Source organism: Nilaparvata lugens, chromosome 3 (genome assembly GCF_014356525.2).
Source record: "Nilaparvata lugens isolate BPH chromosome 3, ASM1435652v1, whole genome shotgun sequence".
Classification (NCBI taxonomy): domain Eukaryota; kingdom Metazoa; phylum Arthropoda; class Insecta; order Hemiptera; family Delphacidae; genus Nilaparvata; species Nilaparvata lugens.
This window is the reverse complement of record NC_052506.1, coordinates 46618987-46643416: the sequence shown is the minus strand read 5'-3', so window position 1 is coordinate 46643416 and position 24430 is coordinate 46618987. Positions and strand designations below refer to the sequence as shown.

Sequence of the window (24430 nt, the reverse complement as noted above, 5' to 3'; positions counted from 1 at the left end):
GCAGTTTGAAAAAGAAAATAATGCTTCAACTTAATTTAGGCGATAGTCAGTTTTATCGGTGTTACAACTGGAATTGAACTGAGAGCCCTTAGCTGCTAAATCTACTCTAGTTCATGTGAAGGCTAATGAGTTGGATAAAACGTAGGTACGAAAATAAGATATTCCACCTCCGAACTAGATTTCTCCTATTATTTGTTGAAATCATTAATAACTAACTTATTTTTTGACGAATTCTGTGAACAAGTGATCATTAAAATTATTGGAGAGATAAATTTTCTTTGTGAAATTGGTTGAGCGCAGGGGAATTTTCAATCCTCAAATTATATTGTGAACAAAGTCTCAATGACTGATTATTATTGGGATGAATATCAATTTATTACTCTCTTTGGAAACTTCTCTCGCGAGCCATGACAGTAATTTTTACACGAGAAGAAGAACAAAAGACCATGGAGGAATGAAGCATTACATTGAGTGGTTGTTGAAGAAAGAGTGCAACCGATTTCCGGCCATCCATTCGCTGTTCAATTAGGTTTGACAGTTTCAGAAAGAGGTCTCAACTGAATTCGATCTAGACTAGCATTTATTTTCAAAACACTTTTCCAATGAGCGATTATCCCTGATAGACATAGACAAGGGGCAGTCCGCCCTTAACTTGATGATCAAGATAATCGAGAATCTAGTACCTAAATTGAGTATGTCTACTTGTCAAATTATACAGTAATTTGTTATCATTGTACCACTCCACGTGATCGAAATAATATTTCATTTTATGAACCATTAAACCAGCTGTCAGTTTGAGACCCCGAAATTCATTCCTAGCATCAATTTCGAATGTATTATCTAGAGTTAACCGATAATAATTCACGATGAATTTGAATCCTTACCATCTTGAAATTTTCCCTGATTGGGAATTCATTGGAAACTCGTATTCTATTCTAGGACTACCAACTTTCTTCTTTCGCAAATGAGCATCTTCAATTCCAAAGTACTCATCAATCGATATGAGAATTTATTTATTACAATCTTATATTTTTGAAGATATTTATTTACAATCTCTCAAGTGATGAGGAATTCCTTTGTCGCTCGAGTGTATCCAATAAGCTCTGAAGGAATAGTTTATTTATTTATTTTTCACATTTAACAATACACACATCAAATACATGATTAGAAAAGGATCAACAGGCCTAGCCCATTAGTTTCTCGTTTTTACTGTAGTATATTGAAGCATGTTTAGAATGGAAATTTTCTTCTTTTATGATAGAATATGAATATTATGTATTTTTCTTGGGCTATTTGAAACTCACTAAATATGCATTTAAATCTAAAGGGACATTTTTTTATATAAAAGTTATTTGCAATGTTCAAGATCTAACAAATTGAACATTGTTTGTATCAAGTGTTATACATCACACAACATAGTTGTGTCATAAGTCAAAAGATTCTAGCAAATCATCGTTCTGGTTCATCAATATGATTTCTATGCCTTCAGTATAGACTATAGTTTACAGTATTCTTCCAGTATTGTTTCCAGTATAATTCTCCTCCAAATGATTGTGAGTATAGCTCTAAAATTAGTCCAATCAAGGAAAGGTTATAGAGGGAAAAGTAGGGAAGACAATTTTTGACCCCACAGTTCTGATATCCGCTCTTGAAGGTGTGACATTTTTGAAAAAGACAAGTTTGCCTCCAATTATTCCTATTTTTGCTCTTATAACTTTTTAAAAATTGATGGGGAATTCATATTGATTATAAGCTTATAGAGCATTAAATTATCTTCAATTTGATGTATAATTTCACACCTTTACGAATTTCCCTACACCTTTTGCAGCAGCTTTAGTGTTGAGTGTGAAATCTCCATTTTTTAAAAAATATACAAATTGACAACCGATTTGGAGGAAATGTTTGAACAAAATCTTTGACTTTGCAGTTTTGTTGAGACTAGTTAAGAGGAGAACATAATTATCGAAAGTCCCCATTCCCAACTCATGTGCTAAAAAGGTTGAGGATGGTTTAAAAGTTGCATTTTTTATCGTTTTGCTTCCACGCTCATATCTTGAGAACAATGCGTTTAGCAGACAAATTCTCTACACTCTTTGTTCAGTCGAATTTGGTTATATTCCCAACAGTTGCCGAGATATTCGCTCTTGAAGGTGTGTAATTGTCAAAATAACAGGGTTTTATCCAATGTTTTGCTCTTTCAGGGCTTATAAAACTCTCCAACAATGCAACATAAAAACTGATGATTATTGTAGGTTTGTGGAGAATTAAATTCTCTTTGGAATGATGTATCATTTCAATATTCCAAGTTTTCCTTTCATTGTTGTAGCAGTTTCAATGTAAGGGGTGAAATTTTCATTGCTGCAACAATTGATCGTTTGACAATGAAATTTGAAGTGGGTGTCTGTGACACAGTTTTTGACTTTGCAGCTTGATTTGGACTAGTAAATAGGTGAACATAGCAAAAGTGCGCATCTTCATCCCTTCTGATGAAGGTGTGGAACCGCTGAGTCGACACTTGTTGCAGCAATGAAAATTTCACCCCCTACATTGAAGCTGCTATAACAATGAAAGGAAAACTTGTGAATAGTGAAATAAAACATCATTCCAAAGAGGATTAAATTCTCTAAAAACCTACTATAATCATCAGTTTTTTTGTTGCATTGTTGGAGAGTTATAAGCCCTGAAAGGGCAAACAAAACATTGGATAAAAACCTGTTATTTAAACAATTACACACTTTTAAGAGCGAATATCTCGGTTACTGTTGGGGATGTAACAAAATTCTACTGAATCAAGCTATCAATCAATTCTACTTTATCAAGCTTTATTTTCAAATTGTTAGTTATGTCTGTAGCACGCATTGTTTTCAAGATATGAGCGTGGAAGCAAAACGATAAAAATGCACCTTTTAAACCACCCTCATCCCCTTAGCACATGAGTTGGAATGGAATGAGGACTTTTAAAATGTTCTCCTCCTAAATAGTCTCAACAAAGCTGCAAAGTCGAGAATTTTGTTTAAAACATTCCCTCCAATTTCCGTTGTCAATTGGTCTATTGTTGCAAAAATAGAGATTTTACACTCAACACAAAAGCTGCTGCAAAAGGTGCAGGGAAACTCGTAAAAGTGTAAAATTACACATCAAATTGAAGAGAATTAAATGTTCTATAATCTCATGATCAACATCTATCTTTTCCATCCATTTTTAAAAAGTTATAAGAGCAAAAATAGACAAAAATTGCAGGCAAACTGTGTTTTTTCAAAAATTTCACTCTTCCAAGACCGGATATCTCGAAAACTAGAGGAGATATGAAAAAAGTTGTAAAATATAATATATTGTAGGATACGATGTGAGCTTCAATCTGTTATATGACAGTCAAGTCCTTAAGATACATGGTTTTTGAGTTTTATGCGAGAAACCAAAACATGGTACCTTTAAACCACCCCCACCCCCTTAGAACAGGGGCTAGGGGTGGGGACTTTTGATATGTTTACCTCCCTACTACCGTTAACAAAACTGTGGAGTCAATAATTGTCTCCCCAACTTTTCCCTCTATACCCTTTTTTGAGCATTCATTGCCTGGACTAAATAGTTCAGTTTTCAAATGAAAAACTGAGTGTAGTTCATAAATCGTCAAGTCTTTGAATGATAATAGATTAACTCAGCTCTTTCTGTGCAGTTTACCAGAAATTGATAATGGTGTACCAACTGAAACCGGCCTTCCTACTTTTAAAAAGATCTGTAGTTTTGACAATTTTTTAGTCTTTTATTTCAATTAATAAGAGCTTAGCTCTAATTATGATGAGTTTCCTTTCTACATTTCTTTTCTTCCATTACTACATTTAGTTCTGTGAATAAAACTTCTTCATGTAATAGATTTTATTCATGTTGCTTGTTGTAGTCTTGGGAAACATAATTGGATGTTCTTCCTATTTCAGATTCTCAAGAGATAAGCCACAAAACTGGGAATCTCACTTGTGCCTAGTAGAAGCTGCCAGGAAAATCATGATTTGCGAGGATTGATATTATGGCATCGCGTTATCCTTGAGGCCAAATACGGCACAACGACCGTGAAGCTCAATAGAGTATCCAATTGGAGAGTATGTGAATTGCTTTCTCGACTGAAATACTCTGTGTAGCAGCATCCTTTTGACAGCGTCATGTGACCACAGGGATGCAATTGCTTTATGTAATTTCACTGCTTCAAATGAACATGACAATCTCAAACTTTCTGCTCGCTCTGTTTCTAGCTCATGTGCTAATGCATGCTCGTCATCCACATCCTCATCCCTCCCTGCTCTCCAATTCCAGCATTCACATTTATTCTGTACCACATGATGCAATTGAGATAGTCAAAGTCGAATTAATGTTTGATGCTGTGGAAAATTCATCAAATGATTGAAAAATCAATGGTTTCAGTATGGTAAGAAATATTGAGCTGTAAGGTGACATAATTGTTACTAGCAGAAACACGTGCTCCGCAAGGATCTATTCTAAAACTTGACAAACTGAAAACTTGACGTAATGAAATTTTGAAGAATTGAAATAGGCCTATAACATAACCATCCTTGGTTAATTAAGAATCTACATGCAGAATTGCAAGTTTGTTTCAGTCCAGTAGCTTAGACGTGATGATGCGTCAAACATAATTTTCCTATCCCGTACGTGTATAAGCCAGCTCTTTACTTTATTATAGATATAGTTAACGACTGCAAGAGATAGGACTGTGGAACAGAATGGTGGTGAAACTATGATAGCGCCAGAAGTGTCTCAAACACAATAGTAGGTTACTGCATGACATTTTTGAAAATGATTTGGAAAAAAAATTTAAAACAACAGAACTGAAAGTTGTCAACCTTATCATTCTACCTCCATTTAGAGATACTTTGTTTGAGCCGAATGTAAATCTATATACATAAAAATGAATGTCTGTTTGTTCCCTATAGACTTGAAAACTACTTGACATAACGGCATGAAAGTTTTGGAATATGTTGTGTGATATTATAATAATTACTTATTAATCCATTTTACAGACCTATGTTTTCGAAATTGTCGACAGAGCGGCTACCGAAGAACGGAAAGATGATCATGATTCAAGATGATATTGTGATAATATGATTGAGCATCTGAAGTTACCAGCTGTAGGCCTATAATAAACACGTCACCCTGTGATAAATTGTGTACTGGTATTAAAACGGTAGTTTGGAGTTGAAGTTAGTGTAGTTGATTGGTACCAGCTGTGGATAATCGTTCCTCAAGACGACCTTAAGGACATATCACGAAATTGTCGACAGAGCGGCTACCGAAGAACGGAAAGATGATCATGATTCAAGATCATATTGTGATAATATGATTGAGCATCTGAAGTTACCAGCTGTATAATAATGTGTACTGGTACTAAAACGGTAGTTTGGAGTTGAAGTTAGTGTAGTTGATTGGTACCAGCTGTAGATAGACTACATTTTCCTTAAGACGACCTTAAGGACGACCTTAATCGTTCCTTAGAAGACCTATACAAATAATTATCACTCTCCTATCATTGAAAAACTGTAAAATGTTGGAAAAAAATTCAACTCATGAAAGAGAGTTGTTCATATTGCATCCATTAATTACTGAAGAATGAAAGAATAATTAAAAAAATTTTGAATTAAGCTTAGCTTATATTCATCCTGAAATGGAAGATGGAAAGAATATGGAATTCTGTGTGATTCATCGTATATCGCATATTTCCTGGACCATCTATTGACAATCAACAACTACGAAAATATTAAATTCATTTCTGAAACACTGATTTAACCTATCTATTTTCATTATTTTTTTAATTCAACACTTTACTGATAGATCTTACTACCAATTGATTGAGTAGAATATGTTTTCGGAATAATGAATGCTGCATGACTAAGCACATAGGAAGTCCGTATTCAGATGTAAATGAAAATATTGATTGTCAGATAAATTTAATGATTCACGAAATAAAGTAAAGTATGACATGAGATACATTGACTTTTTGGCGGTACGAAATTCGCCAGGTAAGCTAGTTGTAAATAAAGCTTTATTATTGATAGTCAACGCTGAAGAAAGACAGGCTCAATCACCAGGAATACTATGAATTCTATGAGGGACCAGTAAGCCATTAATTTTTGAGTAGTTTAATCACTTCCACTAGGGACACTGGATACATTATGGACAATCAATGAATCAATACGGTTTAGTAAATCAATTCAATTCAAAAATACATAAGAAATTTATTAGCTACAGAATAAAAAACTTTTGATTGCAGTGACCCCGACTACTACAATATGAATAACCATTTGGATCAAATATAAGGAATTACTCACATCTCTCATCACCTCGTACTTTTTATTCACAAAATATTAACTATTAATTCTGTAAACAGTAGACCTCACGCAGTATTCTCATCCACAAGTACCTGATTGAAGCTATAGACCTTATGGAAATACAGAAATAATAGACTGGCTTCTCCACACATCTGTATAATCACTTGTCAGCTGATTTATGATGAATAATTCTATAGTCTGATTTTTATTCTATTATTGGCGTATGAAGGAGGCTCCTTTTTCCTTTTATATCATCCTTGAATTGCAAAATTTCCAAAAACCTTGTATATACGTCGACGCGAAATTAAAAAAGGAACATACCTGTCAAATTTCATGAAAATCTATTACCGCGTTTCGCCGTAAATGCGCAACATATAAACATTTAAACATTAAGAGAAATGCCAAACCGTCAACTTGAATCTTAGACCTCACTCCGCTTGGTCAACAAAAAAATATATAAGTTATATTGAATGAACTCACGGCTAAGGTTTGCCTTTTTCTGGCCGTGCTATAAATAAATGTAGGTATATTTCGACATTTTTTTTTGTAATCTTGTTGTTTTATTAAGAAAGTTTTCAATGTGATTTTTGATGGCAATAGAATTTGAATTTGAAAAATGAATTATTAACAAACTCCCAACCAAAGAAAATCTCTGTGCTCTGTTCTAATCGGAATGTATGAGACTCCATAATACAGCTGATAGAAGGCGCAAACCGAACTGGCCAAGAATACAACAATGAAACACACACGTGGCAATAAGCTCGCGCTCTCGATTTTGAACCCCCCTGTTCTCCTGATCGGAATTTTTCTGCATAGATCTAATTATTTTTCGTAGCTGAAGAAAAAAGTTAATCATGACTTTGCTGTGGAATGAGCGGTTAAAAAGTACAACATTTTTGGGGGGCCCCAGCTCCCTCAGGGGGGCCAATTTCTGAAAATCCTTTCTTAGTGGATGTTTTGAGGCTACCATAAACAATTATGCAAAATTTCAAGTTTTTAGGCTCAGTAGTTTGGGCTGTGGTGTGGTTTCAGTCTGTCGGGGCTTAGCCTTTTATAGATATATATAAGAATAAGAATAAGATAAGATAAGAAGTTAAGAATAAGATAAGAGAAGAGGAGTGAAGAAGAAGAGATATTATTCCATACGTAGTTCGCATTCATTAAGATCTAACGTTAAACATTTGGAAACTTGAGCCACGATTATTGTGGCAAAATAAAGATCCAAGTACAATCTTGAAATTACAAATATGTCAAAGCAGAATGCTACAAGGTACATGATTGGATTGAACAACGATTTACGAACTGAAATCCTTTTCAACATATGGGACTGTTATTACAACAATGCTACTAATCGTTGATTGGGATGAGATTATTATTATAAGTCATATACGAACTGAAACTGATCGGAACTGAACTGAAACCCGCAATATTTCACTCAACACAATATTTCCACGAAAGATTCTCTCAATGAATGCATAATAAGGTATAGTTGGTTACAATAAAAATAGTCCTTTCTCATAAAACACAAAAAACAGGAGCCTGTATGATTCAGTTTATGTTGAAACGTTCAATAAGGACAAAGAACAAACAGACAAATGTGCAACAAAGCACGAGAATCTGTAATACAATTAGTAAGCTTAAAACTTATAGAGAGTATGTGTTTATCAACTTTATTACATTGGTAAGTTGTTTCAATAGAATATGAGCAAATTTTACCCTGATTTCGATTGCATACTCTCCACGACCGTATCTCTCTAGAGTCTAGATCAGTCTCTCTAGAACAGAAATACTCTCTGGAACAGTATGCTAAAGTAATGTTCCCCCCTAGTGCCTGAGAGCAGCCACATTTTGAATCAAATGAGAAGGAATCCGGCATCACCCCAATAGTGTCATCGTCTGCGTCATCCGAGGTGAACGATGTCATTCGTCGTCAATGGAGCATCGATATGGACAGCATTGTTGAAATTATGAATGAAACTAGATCAATCTTTCTGGAGGAAAAAGATCATAATAAACGAAGTAGGCTAATGAATAACGGTAATCATTCCCCCATCAGGCGTATCGTGCATTTCTCTAGAGTGAGAATTTTTGTCTGATGGAGAGAGGAGGCACCACCTATAATTCCAGATGCTGTCAGACAGTGCACCAGACCACCAGGATTTGACCTTCCTCGACACGCATGGGTCGCATTAAACCGAATCAGAACATTGCACAGTAGATGCAAAGCATCTCTTTCCAAATGAGGATTTATAGACTCTCCAGGATGCTATTGTGGAGCTCCATTGCAGACAATGAAACACATTGTCTATGAATGTGACAGACGTGCCTACCTGGGTGACAGTAATGAATTTACTGTGGCAAGTCCTCAGGCGATCCAATACATTTTAAATTTGGACGTGCACTTGTAAACAGTGCGAAATTACAAGAACTCACGAATAAGAAAATGCCATATGCTATAAATATATATTGTGCATTTAGGGACCGGAGTGGAACGTTTTTCCCGTGATAATAATTTTCGTGAGTGAAAAAAATGAATGAAGTCCTATGATGCACTCTACACAAAATCTCTACTCCACCTACTCTCATAGCAAATCCACTATCGTATCATTCAATACTTTCTTAATAGCATAAATTTTCGCTTTCCAATTTATATCATTTCACTCGCCTTTGATGCCCATTAAGAGACGCTGACACATGAAACACAATCAATTGAGATGCCACACTAGTGGGATGACTTTTACTCCATATGCAGAAAAATAAGTATTCTGCTATTTTCCAGGGAGTACTGTATGACTTTAGGTAGTACCAGGTGTGATTGATACTAATCTTGTATTGGCAGAAAGTATCATTCGGAAGGTTTTATGTCAAGTAAATTTAGTATAGTTAAATGTTTTGTAATAGGATAGTTCTTTCTATTTGAATTACGGTATTATAAATACATTGATGTGACAGATATCACTTTAAGTTTTGAGAAATAATATTTCGAGGACTACTGACCTAAGCGCGGCTTTATCGCAGGCGTCGGGTGTGTCGATTGGAGGCAGATTTTCTGTTTCCAGGTCCACGTCTTTCAAAACCTCCTCGCTTACAGAGGCGGCTCTCGGCCCTTCGCTACTTGGCGACTGCAGCTGCTGCTGTTGTTGCTGTTGTTGTTTTTTTGTGCTACTTCGTCGAACTATCGTCAGCGATCCTTGCTCTGCAAGCAAAAATTGTGTTCCCATTAAATATAATCATGGAGAAACTATATTATAGACATAGCTTGAGCTATGGAGCTATTGAGCTATATGGAGACATTATAGGCCTACAGCTAATCTCTGATATGAGTTGATGATCCCACTGTTTTGTCTGAAGGGAGAAAAAGGGAGGGAGAGTTAAGGAAATCTCTATACAAAGTACAGTTGTTAAAACGCTACTAATAGATGCCAGATTATGTTAGACTGTGTGATAAGTACAAACCGCTAGAAATTAACTTCTCCAGAACAAGCAGAGAAAACGTAGAACCATAAAGTTACAGAGCAGAATCATTTTAATGGAGGTATCAGTCAGGTTTGAGGTGAACTAGGAATAATTCGTTTATTTTCCATTAATTTTATTCAGGAAGAATAAAAAATATCTGAGGCAAAAGTAAGCTAATTTTCGAGCAATGTGTCATTATGCTCGAAGCGGTTTAAATTCTGCGAATGACCTCAACCCTTGAGACTAGACAAGAACGAGACTTGTTATCATTCATGCTTTAAAAAACTATTGGGATTCAATCTAATGAGAAAATTTCGCCTCCCACTAACTTTATCATCATTGAGAAAATCAACTATTTCCCGTGAAAAAATGTAATCCTGAGTGCACTAGGTTCACTTTTTGCCATCAAGGCTACTTAAACTGTAATCGCAAGTGGCCAACATATTGATCAACTTGCATTGAAGTCATTCAGGTTGGCTGGAGTAGCTCACATTCATTAACTTTGATGGGAATTGTAGGATTAACTGTAGCATGGAAACGATACTGTGCACGTCTAAAGCTTAACCTGTTATTAATTAACCCCTGTGCTCCATGAATAACTATGAGTCCGCTAAGAGCGGAATTTGTGCGATATTAACAATGTACTCTCTTTCGTTGGAGCATATCCATTCAATTATTATATTATAGACGCGATTAAGTGCGTCTCTATATAGACTCCTTGGAGGTAATCGATACTATTGAACAGGTTGATACACATGTAAATTGATATGTGTACTGTCAAGTGTAAAATTTAATGATATACTGTTCCAGTGAGTGCACTGAGCCTTCACCTATCCACGAATCTTAGCAAGTTATAATGATACACCTTATTGATTGCTGGGGAGTTCGATATACGAGATGGGAGTTCAATGTGCAGATATCAATGAGATGAATTTCTGTTCATAGTATCCGTACAAAGCGGGGAGAAGCCAGGAATTTAATTATCCAGTGGTTGTCTCTCTGTGGTTATCAATATCAATAGGGCCTACCGAAACTTGACAGTTTGGTCGAGAGCTATAGATTGTTTATTAGTCCTACAGATTTAATTTCAGGACAAAGTTGGCGACCAATTGCATTGATTATTGACATTCCATACGATTTTTAAACTTGAAAGCAGATATAAATTAATATGTCTATATTGGGATGTTCAGTCAGTACCACAATAATGTAGATTTGTCCACTGAATTTTAAGATTTTTTTTAAATATAGGTATTGTTACTTTTATTCTTCCCCGGCGATTTAATATGATTATTTGTTCCATTACAATTGGAAAGAGATTGGCAGTTGACTGTAAACATTATAGAGTGGAATACAGCAATTTGATTTGTGGCAACAAAGCTTTCAGCCGATTCCACTACACGTTCGACAACGTTGATGACTTGATTATCTTCTTCTATACTTATAAAATTCTTATCTCACTGACTCATTGATCACGATTTCAGGAAAACTACTGGATGGATTGCAACAAAACTTGGGATATAGCTAGCTTCCTTATACGACCTAGGTGCTTACTAAGAAATCTTTTGGCGATATTTCAACTCTAAGGGTGGTTTTTAAGGGGTTTAAGTTCGTCTTTTAGCATGTATATTCTTCTTATCCCAATCTCTTAATTATAATTGAAATGTCCATATCATATGTTACTATAGAACTATAATCTAGAGAGAGTACCTATTCGGAACAGTTGATAACTGGTAACCAATTAAAAATTTGGTCAGGTTGGCATTAAGTTGAGATTATTTCATTAGGTTGGCACCAAGTTGAAGAATTAATTAAAATGCATTTATCGAGAACAAATTGATTGGGCACTGCTGCTTCAATCACAGCTATTCCTGGGAGTATAGATAATTTTTATTTTTCATAAAACAAACTTTTATGACGGGAGTTGCTCCTATCAATTGATCCTATTCTATCAAGACTAATTTTGTTTGTATTGTGCCTTGCTATGAATTTAGAAAGTTAATTTGGAATTTAGAATTTAGAAGCACACACAATATAACTTAATAAAAGGGATGCTTGATAAACATACCTAGTGCTAGAGAACGGGAATCCAGAAATGACAAGAGAGACAACGAAATAGAGAGAAGACATCAAATATATTGTCACCTCTTACAGTTAAATTCAATAGTTAATAAAACAAAATGAAGTTACATCATGAGAACCGAAAATAGAATCACTAAATTTAGAAAGTTATCTCCGATATAGCTAATTCGATAGTATCCTACTCTGTCTGTTTTACATTGAAAACGTTTTAGATTGAATCATAAGAAGCTTAAAGGACTTATAGATATTGCTCAGAAGTTAAAAATAAATAACAATAGATATTTTAGGAGAAAGATCGGCATAAAATTCAGAAAACTTTTAGAACATTTAGAACACACTTGGAAACTTTTAAAACACTATCAAAATGCTATCAAATGTTAATCATATCCATTCTGTATCTTTATTATTATTATGAAAGCAGCAAAAACAAAATATTCCTAAAAATCACATCACGGATTTCTACCTTGGAAAACTATTCAAAAAATATGTGATTTCAAAACAGATTTAGAAAAAAGATTAGGGTCCTTTTGAAACTTCGATTCTTCACAACTTTACGATGAAAATATCATTTACAAAACATTTATGGACCTTTAAACATTTTATAGGCTAATTCAACTCTTAGTAGTTTCATAGGTTATAGAATATAGATTTAAAGAAAACTGAAATTCCCAGCTGGATCCTTACAGAGAAAATACGGCCTCACATTCCAATGTAAAGATACAACCGAAAATCTACTATTCAAATGAAAAAAAAAATGTAATCTATTAATTTCCAAAATCAAAGTTACGATTTAACAAAATGAGTCTAATTCAACACGTTTGAATTGATTTAAATGGTTCACGTTTTACACCCCTCCCCTTTTTGAAAGTCTATAGTCACTAAAACCCATTCTGTCACATCCGGAGCTCCTGGGACGTTTGTTTAATTTGGAAAAAATTGTTACCTCAAAGCTGTTCCTTCAATTTGAATGTAGGCTCGGTGATTGAGCTCTAGGAGCGTCAGGGGACAGCATACCCCAAGCTTCTAGGACTGCCATCGATTTAGAGGCATCTCAGCGGCTTAAAGACACACATTCACGAGACATTCATGGACCCGTACATTGATGGACTCGTACATTGATGGACCCATACTTTGACCGCTGTTAGAATAAAAAAATAAACTAGGATAAAACGAATTAACTTAACTTCAGTTATATCATAAAATCAACATTATTTAGGTTCTTCCTATATGAAATTCAAATACAAAAAAAAACTTTAAAATACAAATAGCCATTACTTTTATATCTTGATTTATTTGTAGTCAGGGTCATGTCCTATATACAAAGAGTATTGTTGTTAGTTTGTTCAGTCCGTTCTCTTACATAAATTACATATTATGATGTGGTATATATTGCCATCCATGTTGAGCGAAATTCTTATATGAAATGGTATTTTTTATATATACCATGTAGCTGTTAATATCCCTAGCCTGCAAATAAATTTGCAAAAAGTTAAGGCCGTCCGGCTCGCAAATATACTGGGGTCAGACCACAGCTCTAGCTCAGTAGTAGATGCATGAATACTCTCGATGTAATGAACCACCATGGGTTTCAATAACTGATGATTAACAATTCTTACCGCTGCTCTCTTGAAGATATTGAAGATTACCAATAAGGAAATCAAAAAGGTAGTTAGTGACTGACTATCAGTAACCATATATTCAATCGAGAATAATGAAAATCAACTATTATTTTTCTAGCTGATCCTTGAAACGCTCGTCATGAATACAGGTATGCACTAATTTATCATTTCGAAATTACTTGAGCCAGTTCTTGAAGTTCTCTGGATCCTTATATGATATATTGTAGACTTATTAATATAAATATCAGTAAGATTTTGCTGGCTGAATAGTATTACTATCATCAAAGGATGATAAGTAATGAGTGCTCTGAATAAGATCAATATTAATTAATATACTAATTATATATGCTGCAGAATAAGAATGCTTGGTACCAAGACAGCTCAAACTGTATATCACGAGATGAATTGGGAAAATAATAAAAACTTCTAGAATCTTGTATGCTGACATAAAACACAAAATATATTCCCATAAAATAACACAGACATAAAATATTTCCTTATGAATATAATTTTCTTTGAATAAATAAATTCTCTAATATTTTAATAATTATCACAGGAATTGTTGGCATTCACAATATTGTGAGCTGTAAAAAATATATATTTATTTATTAATGCTGATATGTGGAACTTCAGGTGGAATCAGAATTTAGAAAATTGGAACCTGTTCAGTCCATAGATTCGATAGAACATACTTTTAACCAATGAATAATAATAATCAATAAAAATAATAATTTTTATAATCTCAGGGTACCATATGTGGATTCGTGCCGTGAACGAAAATAAGCTTCCTATAGTATTAAATATATTTCTATAGATCGTTTTAGTTCCATATACCTAATAGTGGTTGACACGTTGCGAATTTCTTAAACTTGAATAAAAAATTATATAGTTTTCTTCAAAGTTATTTTATGGTGTCTAAACACGGTGTCATAATATATAGTGTAATTTAAAAAATAAATTACATGATAGGTGTTTCCTTAAGAATCAAGAAAGCTTTTCATTAGAATCAGCGAGATAAATAAAATCTATATCACAAAATACTGTCATTTAAATTTAGGTTCAAAGCTTCCTCTTCAAAAATGATTTAAAATCAAAAATATCTCAATTCCTTTTTATAGGTACTCTACATTTCTACAAGAGCATGTACCGTTCATTTTCTTCCATCACTCCTCAGTTTGATTTACCATTACCATCTTCCATTCAAAGCAAAATCAGAATCAAAAGGACTATCTTAATAAATCTATCACAATACACTTACACTTAAATGTATCTATCACAATGAATTTAATACTTTGATGGAAGCTTTCATCGATAATAATTTCCTTAATCATATTATAATCTATGACACACCTTTAGTAGCGGTTATAAGAGGAGAATTTCCATTGTAAGGTGACAAATTTGATATCCTCTCTTCTCAATTAAAGCAGTTACTGAGGCGGAAAAACTAAATATGCTACTGGAACAGAAGGTTTTAGAGCCAAATACTAGCAAGCCTAAAGCTGGCATAAAAGCCATGATTAACACAAAATACTGTGACTAAATTTTGTACTGCTTACAACAGAGGACAGACACTGAGTGAAGCCACTGTACGCTTGCCTTGTCGAGGACAGCTGTGTACGGCCTCACTAGATAGGAACCTAACCAACATTAACTGTGATTGGCAGTTACCATTTTATTGAAAATATACATCACAATTTCTGCCAATAGAATGGAACGGTACAACTATAACTTGAGATACATTCTCCCAAGTGACAGCTATTTTCCAAATCCCTAACCAAATAAGGCATGATTGATAATCATTGATACAAATTCCTTGCCTTATAAGGTCATGAACCAGACTGATGCTCCAGGAAAATCATTGATTTTCTTAGTACTATAACTTCTATGCACACACTAACAGAGTCGACACAACACAATGCAGAGAAGCAAAACAGCGAAATAAATTGTTATACAGGACTGACTTCTCATGATAATTCACATAATCCTCATCTTTCACAATTGGAACAATGAACAACTTATTGTTACAGTATATCCGACAGATCGCAAAAACTGCTTAAACGGGTATTTTAAAAACTTCAGAAGTGTCTGTTGTGGAATCTGTTTGTAAAGAATGAGGAAATTCGGCCAAAATTTAACTTGGGCGAAAGAAAGGGGTTATTTATTAAAATGGCCAAATAGCTGTTGTTGCTTTTACTAATCTGGAAATATCTTGCATAGAAGTAAGGCGCTTTTTCCATGAACTAATTATTCCCAAACATTGATTGTTTTACCAAAGAAAATATAAGGTAGCTTTTGATAAAAATATTGGAGAATATGTATAAGTTAACAGTTCGTTGACTGTCAGTATTCCTCATTAATATCATCAATGCTCCCCTTTTAAACAATTCTGACACATTGATGTGAATCTTACTATACTCTGGTTATTTTAGAACAGATGAAGAAAATGATGTTGATGATCGCTACTGTTTCAATTTCAATCATGTTTGACATTTTTGCTTTCGATGCCAGCTGTTATTATTATGTGAAATAAGCTCTCATTGAATGAAATCATAATCATTGAAGTCAGTTATACTTAGTAAGCAATTTCTGTTTGAATATGTGTATTTGTGGATATGTACTAGCTGTCAGGCTCGCTTCGCTCGCCAAATCCGTCTAGCCGACTGGATCGTCCAAGAATGAGATCAGCAGGCTCGCTTCGTTTGCCTGCATTTTTCATTTGAGCATTTTTATTATATGTTAGGACAATCCAGTCGGGGGTCCAGACTAAACGGATATGGCAAGCAAAGCGAGCCTGACGGCTAGTAATATAATATTCCCAGGATTGAAGTAGCAGTGCCCAATCAATTTTTCCGCGGTAAATGCATTTAAATTTCCAACTTGGTGCCAACCTAACAAAGACAACTCAACTGACAAAATTATTAATTTAGTTGCCAGCCTCAACTGTTTCGAAGAGGTACTCCATCCAGATTATAGTTCTATAGTAACATATGATATGGAATTTTTCAATTATAATTATGAGATTGGGAGAAGAAGAATATACATGCTAAAAGACGAACTTTAAACCCTTAAAAACAACCCTTAGAGTTGAAATATTGCCAAAATATTTCTTGGTGCGCCTCTGAAGGGCACGCCACACCATTCTCGCTACCGCGGCGGTAGCGAAGTTTTAAAAATCGCTAGCCATGTATTCAGGTTGAGCGCGCCACACCGAGTTCGCTACCGCGGCGGTAGTACGGCGCACCTACGACCGCCTGCTAGGCGATTCAACAAAAGTTCGCTGAGAGGTAGTACGGCGGACAAAGCGAGCTCAGTGTGGCGCGCTCAACCTGAATACATGGCAGGCGAATCGAAGAGGTAGCGCAGTGCTGAGTGCTGTAGTCACGCCCTCCCCCCACTACTAGACTCACTACTCGGAGACTACCGCTAGCGGACGTTTTTCGGTGTGGCGTGCTCAGCCGAGAAAACTACCACCAGCGGTACTACCTCGGCGGTACTGGCGAGCTTCGTGTGGCAAGTCCTTTAAGGGCCAACTGAACATACCTACCAAAATTTGAACGTTTTTGGTCCGGTAGATTTTTAGTTATGCGAGTGAGTGAGTGAGTGAATGAGTGAGTGAGTGAGTGAGTCAGTCAGTCAAGGACTCGCCACACCAAGCTCGCCAGTACCGCCGAGGTAGTACCGCTGGTGGTAGTTTTCTCGGCTGAGCACGCCACACCGAAAAACGTCCGCTAGCGGTAGTCTCCGAGTAGTGAGTCTAGTAGTGGGGGGAGGGCGTGACTACAGCACTCAGCACTGCGCTACCTCTTCGATTCGCCTGCCATGTATTCAGGTTGAGCGCGCCACACTGAGCTCGCTTTGTCCGCCGTACTACCTCTCAGCTAACTTTTGTTGAATCGCCTAGCAGGCGGTCGTAGGTGGTAGTGCTCCGTACTACCGCCGCGGTAGTGAACTCGGTGTGGCGCGATCAACCTGAATACATGGCTAGCAATTTTTAAAACTTCGCTACCGCTGCGGTAGCGAGCTTGGTGTGGCGTGCCCTTTAGTCAGTGAGTGAGTGCCATTTCGCTTTTATATATATAGATCTCGGACGGATCTCGAAAACGGCTCTAACAATTTCGATTAAATCAGGAATATAGTTGGTTTGCAAAAAAAAACCATTACTTTGGAACAGGTGTCAACTCTGGGAAAATTCGCTGAAGTTCCTTGAGAAAGGATTATTGGTCCCTCAAGTAGCAGCTGATCAAAAAGAAGTTTATCATAGTCTGTTGAAAACGTAAGAAAGTGTGAGCAAATAAAAAAACATTATAATAGCTGTAGTTGAGTTACCAAATTTAACGACCTTATTTTGAAACATTGCAGTATTCATGGAACATCTGGAAGAATAGGTTCAGAAAGTGACAGGATGATAGCAAAAGAAATTAAAAATCGATCTCTCCAAACATATGGTAGTTGAATGTAATGTTCTTTGTGAGGTGATAGAAATGTGACTAATTTCTTCAGCTTCTGTTGTATTGGTTCCTCTGTTGCTCTATGTTCGTACGCAGCCATGGCCTTGACAGAGACAGTTGCACTGTTTGTTAATTCATAATCTGGACTAAATACCACGAGAACCGATCAGAGAAGCCTTTTATTAAAAAAACCCTGCTGTGATTAATTCTCATGAAATTTAATCCTGATTGAAATTGAACATGCTCTTGTGCTACTGGGCCTGATATTTGCATGTTTCAGAATCAGCTGAAAACTAAATCGAAAAAACATAATATTCCATTAGCTGATCCTATTTCCTTTCATGATGTTATTATGACACAAGACAAACCTATTGTTATTGATAGATCACAAGTGAATTCTAAAGTTGTCAATTTAGATAGAAATTAAATTGAGTTACATGTTAGTTTACATCCAAATTTTCATACCTAAGCTTTTGGTTCCAAGCCAAGATCAAAGAAATAAATCATATAGGCCTAATGGTAGTCAATAATCAAAGAAATTGAATAAACTCTATTCAGATTTATGCAAATTCACATTAAAATTACTCCACTCAAATATTTATGATTGCAGAGTCTAGGACATGTGAAATCAGCCACAATAAATTTTATACTATTATTAATGGACTCTCATGTATGAATGGACCCCCATGGAAGAAAGAATAAGTGGATTGGCTGCTTTTGCACTTTTGGATAAGTGAAACAAGAAGTAAGCGACAAGCTATGCCAACAATTACAGAATAAGCAAGAGATCCATGGATACCAGAGACATCAAATTCCGAATCAACCTTATTTGGAATTTAATCTTCAATAGCCAAAGAGAATTTGCTGCAATTGGACTACTCTTCTACAGAGCACTTCCAACACATCAATTAATTATTTGAATGATTTGACTTAATAATTTTCATGCCAAGTTGTGGCCTAATCTCAAAAACGATTATAACAATTTTGGTAGGATTTAGATTATAAATGTTTCACTAAAATAATTTTATCTTTTGATTCCCGTAGCGAAGCACGGGTGCCCTGCTAGTATAAATCAAATCACACCACCCATCACTACCACATGCTGTGACAGTGTAATTCCTCATTCATTCTCAATTCATTTTTACTTTCCTTGCCCTACTACCATAGGTAAGGAAAGTATTGCTTTCCAAAAAAAATTAAGGTACCCCAATTTCAAGTTTTCTATACGTTTCAAGGTCCCCTGAGTCCAAAAACATGAGTTTTGGGTGTTGGTCTGTGTGTGTGTGTGTGTGTGTGTGTGTGTGTGTGTGTGTGTGTGTGTGTGTGTGTGTGTGTGTGTGTGTGTGTGTGTGTATGTGTGTGTATGTGTGTGTGTGTATGTGTGTATGTGTGTATGTCTGTGAACACGATAACTCCATTCCTAATTAACCGATTGACTTGAAATTTTAAACTTAAGGTCCTTATACAATGAGGACCCGACAATAAGAAATTCAATAAAATTCAATTCAAGATGGCGGAAAAAATTGCGGATAATTACTAAAAAACCATGTTTTTCACGATTTTCTCAAAAACGGCTCTAACGATTTTGTTTAAATTTATACCATGGATAGCTATTTATAAGCCCTATCAACTGACATGAGTCTCATTTCTGGGAAAATTGCAGGAGCTGCGTAATATTCTCGAAAAAAATGGCGGATAATTACTAAAAAACCATGTTTTTCACGGTTTTCTCGAAAACGGCTCTAACGATTTTCTTGAAATTTATAGCATGGATAGATATTTATAATCCCTATCAACTGACATGAGTCTCATTTCTAGGAAAATTGCAGGAGCTGCGTAATATTCTCGAGAAAAATGGCAGATAAATCGTGAAAAACCATGTTTTTCAAGATTTTCTCAAAAATTACTCGACTGATTTATTTCAAATTCATACTCTGTATAGTTATTTGTCAGCTCCATCAACTGGCATGAGTCTCCTTTTTGGGAAACTAATGGGGGGTTCACCCCATCCTTGAGAAATGGACTTTGTAACCTCCTTTTCGTGCATGAGGTAGGTAGGTAGAGCAGTCTATAAAAATAACACCTAGTCGAGACATTTCATCTGTAGAACAGCTGTTTTGACAACTTTTAAAAAATCATCGGATTTCACAATTTACACAAAGGAAAAAGTACTCAATTTATTATATACACACATATACAGTAGTCTGATCGTAGTTTCAAATAATTATGTTGCCGCCAATCGTCATTATGTTATTTCTCTAAATTATTGTCGTTTAAGAATGAGGCTCCCAGTTCAATGAGCGAGGAAAGTTGTGTGAGTGTACCACACCAGATTTTTGTTTATATTCCTCCATTCTATGTGACATCTGACTTGGTGTAGCACCCATAAGATGGAGATTACAATGTATATTCCAATTCGGAAGATACACCAATTATTTATTTATTTGCGGATATATAATAACAAATTATATAGGTATCATTGGGATAGAACAAAAGGCATAGACAGTACTATTCTATCCTCAAATTTTGATGATGAATGACATGTCAGAAAAAATAGGTTATGTTTCCACTGTTGAAAGTTTAAGTTCAAATTTTGTCCAAAAATTATATATGGATAGGACTATAGTGTTGACGTTTTATTACTTATCCACCAGATCAGTAGGCTAAAGGTGTCCTCGTTTACAAAATAGAAATATAAAAATATTTTCGAGTAACACTGATGAATGTTACTTTCATTAATGTGTTGCTTCGAAATATTTTCGAGAAAATGATTGAATTTTATGGATGCACTCTTCCGTGATTTGTGAAAAGAAATCAATGTATCTGAAGGAAGACTGATTGAAAAAAATGTTTGATTGAAATGACTGATGCATGTAGTGGAAGAAGTCATATGAATAAATGATAATCAAGTATGAAAACTATTTCTCAAACAAATTAATATGATAATAATGTTAGCAAATAATATGAGGACTCATAATTCATCAGATTCCACTAATCGTACAAAAATTCAAAATATAATTACCGTATTTTTCACAGAATCTCATCTTGTATTCCAATTCTATCATGGAAAATTGAAGATCTGGATTATATGTGGAAACAAGAAATATGTTTAATGCATATTGTACTGCATTGTTAAAATATGAGTATTGATGTATCCTATAAAGTGTATAGTATTTGGTAAAATGTTTGATAGAATGTATAGTGATTAGTTTTAAGTCTTAACTAATTTATAGTTCCTACAAGTGATCTAAGAGTATAAGCATTGCTTGAATGTATCATTTCTATTCTGAGAATGTGAGAATTCCTAATAATGTTGGTAGTTTTCTGTCTAGAATAAAATGGAATTGAGAGTTGAGAGATAAAACTCTGGACTTCCAAGACTTTTTAAGAATAGGAAAGAGGCAGCTTATCTGACCCTGGTAGCAGTTGGAATTCTAAACAGATTGTATCCCGTAATGTGTAAATCATCAGTATACCGTATCTTATGACTTTTGAAAAACATCTCGTTTGAGGAAGATGTGATCTAACGTTTTACTTTCATTCTATAGCAAGTGTCATTCATGCAAAAGCTTAGAGAAGCGATAGGGAACTGAATTGGAAAGTTCTCTAGCTTTGATGATGAAGAGAAGAGAATTCATACAGAATGAGGAAACTCACTGTTCAACTGTCCATTTTGATTGACGGATTGTTGGTTGGGGGTTGCTTGCTCTTTCGAGGGACTTGTTGCAATACCGTCGTCTTTACTGTGAGCTCGCTCAGGAGGACTTGCCACTGTAACAAGCACAAATGCCACCTGTTAGCCCATTGCACTATCCATAACATGCTCAACCATCACATGCAATATAATTCCAGTAAACCACTCAACAAAATTATCTGACTTGCTGTAATAGGAATGAGAGTAAACACGACATAAGTATTTAATACCTTAAGAAAGGTTTTTAATAACTTGAACTATACAGGTTTCGAATTGGAATGAGTTTGTTTGGAGACTTAGTAACAGTAATAACAAATTCAAAACATATGTTGTTATACTACATTCTCCCCCCCAAAGAGTTAATGAATGTAGTCATTCAAATAATTAGGAGGTCTTCTATTTCTAAAACGTCTTCTTGGATATGTATTTTGATTTTCTTGTCCAGTAGTCTGTTGTCTAGGTTGTAAGCTCTCGGCAGTAGTACTAGTTTCGTTTTCTTGGTTTTGGGTTGCTTGAGGATTATGGAAGTATTCAAGTTCAGGTTCGGAAGTTGGTAATTGAGAATTTTCATCATTTTCAGAATTGGTTTGTTCTTCGTGATCTCTGTTTTCCTACTCTCCAACTGGAGCAAGATGACGTGTTGATATTGTGGTTTCTCTTCCATCAGGTAGCTTTACATGTGCATACTCAGCATTTCCATGTAGAAGTTGGACCTCTTCAACAAGTGGCTCATATTTAGATGTTCGATTGAATTTTTTTAAATAGACAGGGCCGGAATTGAGAAGCCAAGAAGGAGCTGAAACACCGTTGTTTCCAGATCTACGTGGGTGTAAAAACATACGCTCATGAGGAGTTTGATTTGTGGCTGTGCAAAGTAATGTTCTTGTTGTGCTAAGAGCATCTTCTAAAACTGACTCCCATTGATTTATTTCTAAGTTGAGTGATTTTAATGCTAGCTCAATCGTTTTCCATAGAATACCATTATATCTTTCAACCTGTCCATTACCTGCTGGGTTGTAAGCAGTGGTTCTGCTAGTTGCAATTCCATGCGAGTTTAGGTAATTTTTCAAGTCTTGACTCATAAATGATGTTCCTCTGTCTGAATGTATGTAACTAGGAACCCCAAACGTAGAAAACAGGGTTTTCAGTTTTGATTTAACTGTAGATGATGACATGTCTGGACATGGGAAAGCAAAAGGAAACCGTGAGAACTCATCTACTATTACCAATAAATAACGATTTCGACTTGATGAAGGCAGAGGGCCTTTGAAATCGATATTTAACCGTTCAAATGCAAAAGTGGCTCTAATCAGAGTCCCTTTGTGTTTGAAGAATTTGGGCTTGACAGCAGCACACACTTTGCAGGAGTTTGTTATACGTCTGATTTCATCAATTGAGTAGGGTAAGTTTTTACTCCGAACCCAGTGGTACAACCGTGTTATGCCTGGGTGGCATAGAGACTCATGTAAATCAACTAATAGATTTTCCTGATTTTGGATTGAAGAACATACTCTAGACAGAGCATCAGCAGCCATATTATCTTTGCCAGGTCTATATACAATATCGTAATGAAAACAAGACAGTTCCAGTTTCCACCTCATTATCTTTTAATTTTTCACTTTACCATGACGGTTGTTATCAAACATAAAAGCTACCGACCTCTGATCAGTAATTAGCTTGAAATGTTTGCCAACCAAGTAGTGATGCCATTTTTGCAGTGCTTCTACAATGGCTTGTGCTTCTTTCTCAACACTTGAATGTCTTTGTTCTGCTGGTGAAAGTATCCTTGAGAAGAATGCAACTGGACGGTTTGATTGAGTCAAAGTAGCAGCAATGGTGCTCTCAGATGCATCAGTTTCTACTATGAATTGTGCTTCAGGGTCAATGCAGCTTACTACAGATCCAATTATTTCACTTTTTATAGTTTCAAACGATTGTAACCCTGCTTTAGACAAGGGAAATGCAGTACGGGCAAGAGGAATCACCTTAGTGGCATAATCTGGTATTAGTGATGCATAATGTGAAAACATACCAAGGGTCCTCCTCAGCGATGCAGTGTCTCTAGGCGGAGGTAAATTTTTCAGTGGTTCCAATCGGCTGGGGTCAGGCTTGATAGTTTTGTTAGATATATGATAGCCCAGCAAGTTGATCGATTTCAGTGAAAATGAAGACTTCTCATTATTGATAGTTAGGTTGTATTTGTTTGCAGCGTTGATAAACTTTTTCAAGTTTATATCGTGTTGCTCCTGTGTTTTGCCACAGATTGTCACATCATCAAGGTAAGCATGAGTGTCTTGTAGCTGTTCAGACCGTATAACTTGGTCAATTAGAACACTGCCACTCCATTAGTGACCCCAAGCGGAATGTTGACCACATGCCTCAAATGCTGTGTAGTGCTTTTCTTCTTTCCTTATCGTAATTTGGTGGTATGCACTTTTCAAGTCGATAGTACTGAAAAACTCATAATTTGCAACTTTGTTTACAATATCATCGATTCTTGGTAGTGAGTAAGCATCCAGTAATGTAAAACGATTTATAGTTTTGGAGTAATTAATGACCATTCTTTTTCTATGATTTTCATTTGTAACCACTAACGCTTGAGCTCTCCATGGAGAAATTCTGGGCTGTATAACATCGTCTTTAAGCATTTTACTTACTTCATTTTCAATAAACTTCAAATCATCCGTACTGTGTCGATGATATTTGATTGCAATTGGTTTACATTCCGGTTTTAAATTAGAAAACAATGACACCGGTTCTACAGTTGAGGCTGCCACGCTACATACGGTTAACTGCGGC

The 24430-nt window shown here is 35.5% G+C and overlaps 1 protein-coding gene and 1 long non-coding RNA gene across 2 annotated transcripts in view; one reads left to right on the top strand and one right to left on the bottom strand.

Annotated features, from left to right (window-relative positions):
- LOC120350463 overlaps positions 1-5078 on the top strand; it is a 29721-nt gene extending 24643 nt beyond the window's left edge. Inside the window, exons 2-3 of the long non-coding RNA XR_005570793.1 lie at positions 3936-4097; positions 5031-5078. This is a non-coding gene — a long non-coding RNA (uncharacterized LOC120350463). The remainder of the gene's footprint in view (positions 1-3935; positions 4098-5030) is intronic.
- The window catches only part of LOC111050664 (calcium/calmodulin-dependent 3',5'-cyclic nucleotide phosphodiesterase 1), a 753503-nt gene that overhangs the window by 100638 nt on the left and 628435 nt on the right, over positions 1-24430 (bottom strand). Inside the window, exons 4-5 of the mRNA XM_039423890.1 lie at positions 21595-21708; positions 9333-9531 (exon numbers count right to left, since the gene is read on the bottom strand). Of these exons, the coding sequence (XP_039279824.1) occupies positions 9333-9531; positions 21595-21708 (313 nt within the window). The remainder of the gene's footprint in view (positions 1-9332; positions 9532-21594; positions 21709-24430) is intronic.